General features: G+C 36.7%; 1 protein-coding gene across 1 annotated transcript in view; it reads left to right on the forward strand.

Annotated features, from left to right (window-relative positions):
• The window catches only part of PCDH15 (protocadherin-related 15), a 493,462-nt gene that overhangs the window by 379,490 nt on the left and 103,190 nt on the right, over positions 1–10,782 (forward strand). The window contains 3 exon segments of the mRNA XM_012660698.1: positions 38–147; positions 2,037–2,219; positions 3,120–3,193. Coding sequence (XP_012516152.1) covers positions 38–147; positions 2,037–2,219; positions 3,120–3,193 — 367 coding nt within the window.

Raw genomic sequence — 10,782 nt, forward strand, 5'->3', positions numbered from 1 at the left:
CCTTAAAAATAATAAATAATCTTCTCTAAACCTGCAGACCTCCTCCAGTAAGTGAACTTGCCACCAAAGGGACGATGGTTGGTGTAATTTCTGCTGCAGCCATTAATCAGAGCATTGTGTACTCCATTGTTTCAGGAAATGAAGAAGGTGAGAATTTTAGTCTGTGTTTTCACCATAAACCAATAAACTTAGAATTGGACTAATTTTAGATTAAATTATTGTTATTTATCCTAGTTTTCCCTAATAAAATTATGCTCATCTTAAATGTGATTGATAACTTTTTATGCTGAACTTGATTAAAAATCTAGTTATGTTAGCAGAAGTGATTTTTTCCCTTAAGAAATACTAAATATATAATTCTAGAAGCCTTCCTCTTCCCTGCATATGGAAATATTTAATGATACTTTTTCAAAATTAATACATCATATTTTTGGCTTTTAGTCAGAATTATTGCTTGCAGTAGTCTCTTCCCACTGTTTGTACCATCTATGTCATAGCTTAACTAATTTCTGAAGAAATTTCAAAATCATAAATGAATGAAGTTTAAGTATATAAATTAATGTACACTATACAATATGATTCCCCAAGCAGTCAAATTCGACATGCAATTAATGATTATAAGGAAACAAATATTTTGAGTTTTGTCTACCAGTCACTTTAAGAATTATAGTAGTTTCCTGGCCTCTGGGAATGAGTCCATAGTTCAGTTTTTCTCACTGATTCTTTGTTTCACCTATTATCCATAGGTTGGCTGTCCTGTGTTTTCCTCTTTGAAACGCTAGCTAGCTTGGCATATTGTATATAGCCAAGAATTGGTTAACATCCTAATGTATCTAACAAATTAATTAATATTAAATATTTTTAAAATAAATGAATATAAATACTGCCAAGCAGTTTTCAAGGAAATTATAAAGGCCTTTTAAAGGATTTTAATGACCATTACTAGAAATCACTGCCCATACAATGCAGCAAGTGTTCCACATCTTACTTTTATTGCCTCTCTTCTGTGTTCCTGCTGTGTTCCTATGCCTCCTCCCTAAATATCATTGAACTTCCCTTTGTCTTGAACTTCCAACATCTGACTAAAGCTATGATTTCTCAACCTGTTCTGATACTTTCTCTTTTTGACTCTATGTGTTCTTTTTCTTGAAGATAGCAGAGTGGCTGAATTTTTTAACCTCTCTTCCCGCAATGACTGTTTTACATTCAATTCATTTATTAATTCATTCGGCAAATATTTACTGAGCATCTATTATGTACTAAGTACTCTTCCAGCCACTAAGGGTAGATCCCTGCCTTCATAAATTTTAACAATCCAATAAGAGGAAATAGAAAATAAAAACTATTAAACAAATAAATACATAGTATTATAAGTGGTCAATGCCACGGAAAAAAATAAAATGAGGAATAACATGGAGAATGCAAGAGATGGGATAGTATATAGTTTATTAAAGTACCCTGCTTTTCACTCAAATGTATTATGTAGAAATTTATAAAAAATAGACATAAGGGCAAAATATTTTAAGATATTTAGAATAATAAATCATTTTTTCTAAAAACCCCAACATATTAAATTATCAGTTCATTTTCTAAAGTGTTCTTAGCAGAAAACTAAATCTACAAGATAGTAAGATTCATTAAATCATAAAAAGTATAATAATTCAGTAAGATCAGAAAATATTTGGTTAAACAAAATTAAATGGTTTTCTTTAAAATAGAATTTCTGAAAGCCATGGACTGAAAGCTTTTAGTATGGTAGAAGACCATCTGAATCTATGATGAGAGATATATTATTCAGTGCTTCCCAAATGTAATTGACCATAGAAACATTGATTTCCAGGAGAATCTCAAAACAACACAAAACAAAAACTATAATTTCAAGGCAGTATTTAGGGAAACACTGTGATCATTTCAAGAGCTGAAACAGTTTCCAAAAGCCAGCAGTGTGTCACTTTTATGCATTACTGTAGTTACAAATAAGTGTTTTTAGTGTTTTCGAAATTATAGTGCCTTTTAAAGAGAATTTCTTTCCTTAGGATGTAAAGAAAATGACCAAGCAATTATGTTTCAAATTCTAGATAAGTTTGGAATTAATAACGTCACAGGCGTTATCTACGTGAATGCCCCTCTGGATTATGAGACCAGGACAAGCTATGTACTTCGAGTCCAAGCTGATTCCCTGGAAGTGGTCCTTGCCAATCTCCGAGTTCCTTCAAAAAGTAAGTTACACTACTGAAGGGTTTTAAAAGGATTTTATGGTGTTTTTGCTGATTTCTAATGAAATACATTTGTATAAAATAACATTCTCAGTGGAGAAGATAGGAAAGTTATTAATATTTGGCAGATGACTGCCCACTCATTTCGACAGCTGATGTATGAAAATGCAGGGAGTGATTTCATACTCGTGAAATGTCAAGTCAATAACGCACTGTTTTCAAATTTTGTATACAATATTGTTAAAATATCACCATTATCTGTGCGTATTAAACAATAAACCTCATTCTTAATCCCACAGTGAGGCTCTGGATAAATACTGGGGATACATATTGTCAGTGGATGACTGCAAGACTTTGCCTGTGTTGTGTGCCTTCTTGTACTTAACGTATTTTCTTAAAGCAGGAGAAAAATCATCTAAAATTAGTGACTAACAGTTATTGTAATTTATATATAACATCATATTTAGTCTACACATATCTATATGAGATGAGATTTATTACCCCATTTTACAAAGACAAGAAAAGATTAAGTAATTAAAAAAAAATAGTAATTGAAGAATCAGAGATTTAAGCCCACATATTTTGACTCCAAATTGTTTCTTAACATATCAGCATAATATACAGGGTGTCTCAAAAGTCTCCATACAAAGGAAAAATTTTGTAATGAATATTTTGTAAATAAAGGTACATTTAGCTACAGTTTCTCATTTTCTCTATGTATGGTGACTTTTGGGACTCCCTGTAGTTTACCCACATAGAGAAGCAAGTAAAAGCCTATTTGTGAAGGGGGATGACACAGATTTTAAGAGATTTTACAAATAATGAGAGAAATGCTATTCTTTTCCATTTATTGAGGTAATACTCTTTTGCACTTAACAATTCATTTTTTTTTTGTAATCACAGCAACTCTTTTAAAATCTAGAAGACTCAAGAAAACCAGATTTAATTTAACTGTTAATAGATACAATAGAGGCCTAGTAAGAGTGCAAAGTGGGGAACAGGATCTGAAACACTTACCTTGGAACCATTCCTGGACATTATATCATAGCATTCCATCAATCAGCATATTTAAAGGGGGAAGAGGAAAAAAGAAGAGAGAAGGAGATTCAGAGCCAGAAAGCCCAGGCAGCGTGAGAGAAGAGAGATCAAAATGGGAGCAATTGATGACCATGAAAATAAATCCCTCATTTTAATTTAATGCACACCTCATTTACTGATTTAGTGTAGAAGGCTGCATAGTCGCTTGTGAAGGTACAAATTATTTGAAAAATCAGATTATACAATGTGTCTTTGAAATTAAAAGAACTAATTTGTCCTCAATAATTATGCATCATCTGCATAATTAAATTGTTTAAAAATAGCCGACTAGTTCATCGAGTTTTTAAACTCTTTCAACTGCAGGCAAGTATGTTTTTTTGTTTTTTTTAAATAGAGAGGATGCTTCAAATTGTAAATTGAATTGGTTATATGAGGAGTCCAAAGTTTAGAATAGCTCTAAATTATATAATGTAACCTATCTTATTGCAAATCCAAATAAATGGGAAAGATTAAATGAAAACTATTGCTGTAATCTTTCTTTGAAACAAATGAACAGTTAGTTTTAAATATTTGGGTGGTAGAACCTGAAATTTCTCAATAAATACCTATGATATCTAGGAATAGAGATACATTAAGTTTTTATACTTGAATATAGTACAACTAGCTCCCATTATTGTAATTGAAATGTAAATCTAAGGCTAATAAAAATTTATCTAATTCACACATGTATACTTGCATGTGTCCCAGTATGCATGTAAAGGTGAGACCAATTAAAGAATTCATGAATTATCCTCTCAGAAAAACAGAAAGTCTAAAAGCTAAATGTTAGTTTGTTTAATGCCTGATGCTTTGAATATTGTTATTAACATTTCGTGACTGACTTTTGCCTCTTAAGTTTGAAATACATGTGTTTGAAATTGTATTTCAAATCCAGTTTCATTAATTAATAACTGTTAATGGCCTGTAATCAATCCTCAGTCCATTAACTATGAAAATAATAAGACCATTATGTAAATGGAGGTTAATTAATTATCTAAAGGTTCATCGCTGCTTCAGAATTAGCTGCCTATGGTCTTTAGCTCTACCACATACCATTAGAATAAAAGTAATAAAAATCAGAAGTTTAATTCATTAAAGAAGTATTTTATTGTGACTTCTTTACCAAAAATTTGTTAATGAAATCATATTCGAAGTAAATTTCACAACCATGCTGTAACTGGATTTATTATCTAAATGCAAATTAATAATTAAAATAGAAAATTTAGAACTATTCAACACTAGAAATATTTAAAATATTTTAACCTTTAGGGTGGAACATTTCAAACATATAAAAATTACAGAGAGTATTACAGTGAACCTCCTTGTGTCAACCACCCAACTCAACATTATCATGTCCTGGGAAAGAGTCTTTCATCTCTACTCCCAACTACTCACCCCTGCATTTTTCTGAAGCAGATCAGAGTCAAAAGATTCCATCTGTAAATATTTCTATATGTATCTCTTAAAGATAAGGACTCTTAAAATTTAATTGCAATACCATTAATATTCCCCCAAAATTAACAAAAATTCTTCAATACCAATATATATCTAGTCAGTATTCATATTAAACATTTATTTACAACAGAATTCAAATAATGTCTATACATTGTAATTGGTCAATAGGTCTTTTAAGTCTCTTTAAATCTGTAGGCTTCATCACTCCCATTCCTTTTTATTCACCTTGATATTTATTTATTTAAGAAATGAGATTTCTGAAACCTGGGTTGATGACTACATCTCTAAGGGGTCATTTTGTATTATTCTCTTTCTCCTTTATTTCCAGTAAATAAGTAGTTTGATCTGGAGGCTTGATCACATCCAGATTGTTTTTGTTTTTGCTTTTAAAGAAATCATTGGTGATATTCGCTCCTTGCCTAGACATCACGTCTCTTTGGCTCTCTTTTTGTGATAGGAGATAGCAGCCACTGATAGTCATTTTCCAGATTCATTAATTTCTTTTTTTCATTTCTTCTATATTCATTAGCCAAAGTATTTTTATAAAGGGAACTTTTCCATATCAAATATTCAGTTACCTGAGGTCCAACTCCTATAGGAAAGAGAGGGAAAAAAATGTTTGCCTCTTTTCCTTTACCTCCTGATTTTCAAAATAAGAAGTTGATTCACTGTCATATTCCAAATGGGAATGCTAAGATAACACATATTTTTGGTTTTATGTGTCATATCATCTCAATAGTAACTACTCAACTCTGTGGTAGCTTAAAAGCAGCGAGAGACAGTGTGTAAACAAGAGTGTGGCTGTACTACAATAAAACTTTATTTACTGAAACAGGCTGTGGGCTGGATTTGACCAAGGGGCTGTCATTCTCCTACCCTTGTTCTAACGCTTACTTTTACTTTACATGATTCACTTAGCTTCTTTTTTTTTTTTTTGCTACTGTTTATTTTTTCTGTTGCAAGCAATGCTTGTGCTTCATCCTCATTTCCCCCCACACAGCTAATTAAAAGTAATATTGCCTTATCCCTGTTAATATGAATAAGACAATCAGTCATTTAGTTATCTGTAGCTTGTCCCCTCCTCAAAGTAGGATCAAAGGAACATTATTTCCTATGATCTTGTGCATTAGTAAAAGATTGTCTAAGGCTATATAATTGAATACCAATTTGGCTGAACATAAAAGATGTGTGACTCATTTTCTTTCTTTGACTTAAATATTTCACTCCATTTTCTTATTTTATGAAGCATTGCTGTCAAAAAAGTATAATGACAAACTGGTCTTATTTCTGAATTTCTAAAGAATTTCCTTTTTTTTCTTTAAAGTTGAATATTTTTATTAAAATAATTTATGTTGACTAATCTGGGTCATTTTCTGCATATATGAATTATTATATCTGTTATGTCTCATTTGTGGAACAGTTTCTTGAATTCTAGATTTTATTATTTTTTTCTCTTTGATTAATTTGGTTTTCATCCTAGGAGACACCTATGACAAAACTGATGAATCTTCCCATATGCTTTCCATCACTTTCCCCCAATCTCTTAAATATCTTTTGTTATTTCTTTTAGATTTTTAAAAATTTTCCTCCTTTTGATCTTCCGTTTCCTTAAATGCATTAATGCTGGTTCGTGATCTCTTGTGTCTTCATTTCTGAAATTATGTTTCATTTATTTCTAAATATTTCTCAACTAGATTTTTTCAGATTTTCTTTTTCCAATCTCCCTTTCTCAGCCATTACATTTCTAAGTTTTTCTAGTTGTAATGTATGTTTTTCTTTCAATAGCTTTCTTTTCTTCTACCCATAAATTATTTTAGTTAGTTTTAAAATACTAATAGACAGTTTGCATATTTTTTAAAAGTCTTCATTTTTTTTAGAGTCATTATTTTGCTTGCTAGTTTCTTTTTACTTGGTGGGTTTTCACTATAATTATTTTCTATTTTTCATGTTTAAGTAAAACTAATTTGCCTATACTCTTAAAAAGGGGAAGGTGGGCCAGGGTAACTATTCTAATTCACAGCTCTAGAACATCTGTTTCAATTATTTCAATTAAATGTTAAAAAATTCATCTTTCTACTTTTAGAAATCCACTAATTTTATTCTGCAGTCCCACTTTAATTGGAAAAATTATCTTTTCTCTGCCCCTATTTTACTTGCCCTGCTCCATATGTATTCTGCTCTCAGGATAGTCTCTTTTCTTCTCAGTGTGGGATTTTGCCCTGCTACTGCTTTTATGTTGCATAGTAAATTTTATGTTTAGTACTTGTTGATGAATTTGAGTTTCACTGACTGTCAGAACCAAGGGAAACCCTTAACCTTCTCTGAACTTACTTAAAAACTGTTGTTATCACATTTGCTGATAGTACAGCTCTTGTTTCTGTCTGTCTTTTCCCCCACCTGCCCATAATATGTGATTGGCTTGTTGCCTTAGGTAGTTGTAGTTATTTGTGAGTTTTTGGTTTGATGTGTAGATATAATATTACTTAAATAAAATTGATGGTGAGAAGGAGACCTAGAAGCAGAAGAATACCCACAAATTAATAATTGTATACAATTACCTGGATGATGACAAAAGGCTCCTGAGTCAGAGACAAAGGATCTTTTATTACTCAAAAGAAAAGTAGCAGCCATAGTATCAGCATAGCAATAAGCATAGAAATGCAGCTCCCTAAACTCCAAACCTCACAGGCAAAGTATAGAGCCAATTAAATAAAACCTGTAAGTGAAAAGAGTAAACTGTAGAAGAAGAGCTCTGATCTTAGGGATTCTGCCATTCTTGTAGTAAGCAATAAGTTAGTCTGTGTCAAAAGGGAGATCATGTACATTGCTAGAAAACATGATGTATTCTTGCAAGACAGTATCTTATTTTTCAGAATTGCCAGCTGCATAAGCAGTCTGGCATCCTGTATGAAAAAGTGATTGGGGATGGGAGGAGCCAAGATGGCGGATAAGACAAGCCGCCAGTCGGAAGGTCTCTGCAAAAAAGACGAATTTTAGAAGAAAGAGAAAAAAAGTAAGCTAGCAGAGAAACATAGATCGGGTGAGGGTCGGAAGGAAGGGTGCCTGAAAGTACAGGAGACTCCATGGAAAGACGTTGCGGAGGAGAACTGGAAGGAGAAAGGTCCCGGGAGGTTAGGAGACCAGCGACAAGGGTAGGTGGAGCAGTTAACTTCCCTCTCCCTTGCATCTCGGACTGCTGGTGGCTCCTGAGCAGCTGGAGAGACCTGCCGACACCAGCCCAGAGACGGCTGCCGCCAGTGAGTAGTGGCCTCTTGCGGACTCAGCGCCAGGCTCCTAGCCCCCTTGGGGAACCTCCCAGGGCACAGACCCGAGCCTATCTGCAGACGCCATAGTGCACCATTCTCTCCTTCCCCCTCCCTACCCATGTGTGCCCAGAGAGACAATTTAGCCATCACACAGAGGCATCTCCAAGGAATGGGACCTTTCCTTTTGGGGCCCTACAGCAGACTGAGGGGTACTCAGACCATGAGTTCCCTACCTGCCAGCCCTCCCAGGTGCTACTTGCCTGGGCACTCCGGGAGAATGGGGCAAATCCCAAGGTGGAGTGAAATGGATCAAGCTTGGGCACCCTGCAGGTGATTCAAGACCTCTCCCCCTGGCAGGGTCAGGGATTGATCTCCAGAGTCCAGGGGACAGGCCTGCAGACCAGAACCCATACACCAGGTCACGATCGGACTGCCCTGGGGCACGGAGGAGAGATCTGTGAAAGAGCCTACTGAGGAGTGTGTGCCTTCAGGGACAGATCAGCATGCCTGACCAGCAACCCTCCTCCTAAAAGAGGGCTGTGTACCCAGCTCAGGCTATGATCCTGGGAAGGAAACCTCCCGGCCCACGTCACAGCCAGGGGAGATCCATTGGCCTGAAGCCCCAATGGTGGCAGAGGCATGGGAGAGGACACGGAGAGGGGGAGATTGGAGGGGTGTGAAACCTGTTCCAGAGTGTGGGTCTTGGACAGCCCCACCCCCAAGCCCAGACTTGCAGCTGAGTGGAGCCATTTCAGCCCCTCCAGGCAGCTCTGCACAGAAACAAAGAGCAGAACTTTGACCCCTGCTAACAACAGTTGTGGAGCCTGAGGGCGGGCTTGCCCAACCCAGCCCCACCAAGACTCACTCCTGGTCCTGCCCCCACTGAGGTGGAGAATAAGGACAGCTCAGGCTACAATCCTGGGTAGGGAACCTCCTGGCCCACGTCACAGCCAGGGGTGATCCATCAGCCTGAGGTCCCGCTTGCTGGCAGAGGCCTGGGAGAGGCCACGGAGAGGGGGAGAGTGAAGGGGAAAGAGACCTGCTCCAGAGTGTGGGTCTTGGACAGCCCCAGACCCAAGCCCAGACTTTCAGCTGAGTGGACTCATTTCAGCCCCTCCCGACAGCTCTGCACAGAAACAAAGAGAAGATCTTTGACCCTGCTAACAGCAGTTGTGGAGCCTGAGGGGAGGCTTACCCAATCCAGCCCCACCCAGACTCACTCCCCCACAATGAGGTGGAGAATAAGGACACACTTGGAAATCCCAGGACCCCACCCACAACCCGAGACACAAGAGGGCCTCTCCAGAGGAATAAGAGCTAGCTACAGGACACAAAAACAGCACCGCAGTTCGATCCTCCCTGCAAGTGCCACCTACTGACAGGGAGGTCATCTGGCACACACTTTTACTGCATCTACTGATTCATGATAAAGGGTATGGTTGAATCTCACCCACAAACACCAACTACTGGCTCAGAGACTAAACAGGGTGTGTCATTATCCAAATGAAAATCTAAAGGCAAGAAGGAACAACTGATCACGATAGGAAGGAACCAGCGAAAGAACTCTGGAAGTACGAAGACTCAAATGGAAAGCACACCCCCAAAGAGGAACAGCAACTCCCCAGCAATGGACATTAACCAAACTCAGAACACTAAAATGGCAGAAGAAGAATTTCAAACATGGATTGCAAAAAACCTGAATGATATACAAGAAAATATGGATAACCAACACAAAGAAACCACAAAAAAAATCCAGGACTTGGAAGAAAAATTCACTAAAGAAATTGAAATATTAGAGAAAAATCAAACAGATCTCCTGAAAATAAAGGACTTATACAGGGAACTACAAAACACCACGGAAAGCCTTAAGAACAGGGTAGATCAAACAGAAGAAAGAATCTCAGAGATTGAAGACAACCCCTTTCAATTAAATAAATCAGTCACAGAAATCGAGCAGAAAATTAAGAGAAAAGAAATAAGCCTACAAGAAATGTGGGATTATGTGAAAAAACCGAACCTGAGGGGGATAGGGGTTCCAGAAGGTGAAGAAGAAAACACTCAAGGGCTGGATAAGCTATTTGAAGAATTAATAGAGGAGAATTTTCCAGGCCTTGCTAAAAATCTAGATATACAGGTACAAGAAGCTAATTGACCCCAGGGAGATTCAATGCAAATAGGAAGACACCACGTCACGCAGTCATCAGATAGACCAAAATAGCCACTAAAGAGGCCTTTCTACAAGCTGTAAGGTGAAAGAAACAAGTAACGTACAAAGTAAAGCCCATTAGAATAACTCCAGATTTCTCAACTGAAACCCTACAAGCAAGAAGAGACGGGGGCCCCATTCTCACTCTTCTGAAACAGAATAATGCCCAGCCTAGAATCTTATACCCTGCAAAACTAAGTTTCATATATGAAGGAGAAATAAAGAGATTCCCAGATAAGCAAAGACTAAGGGAATTCACCAAGACAAGACCAGCTCTCCAAGAAGTACTCAAAACAGAATTACACAAGGATCAGCACAAAAAACACTCTCAAATGTGAAACAACTCAAAAGTTAAAGATCGAAGGCTAGATTCCACAATGGCTCAAGCAGAAAACAAAGCAACAAAATGCAACCCAACAGAATGAACAGTAATTAACCCCACTTATCGGTTCTCTCAGTAAATGTGAATGGTTTGAACTCCCCTCTCAAGAGAAATAGAGTGGCCCAATGGATAAAAAAAACAAGCCAAGCATCTGCTGTCTCCAAGAAACGCATCTAACCT

The sequence above is a fragment of the Propithecus coquereli genome, unplaced genomic scaffold, assembly GCF_000956105.1.
Source record: "Propithecus coquereli isolate 6110/MARCELLA unplaced genomic scaffold, Pcoq_1.0 Scaffold675, whole genome shotgun sequence".
Classification (NCBI taxonomy): domain Eukaryota; kingdom Metazoa; phylum Chordata; class Mammalia; order Primates; family Indriidae; genus Propithecus; species Propithecus coquereli.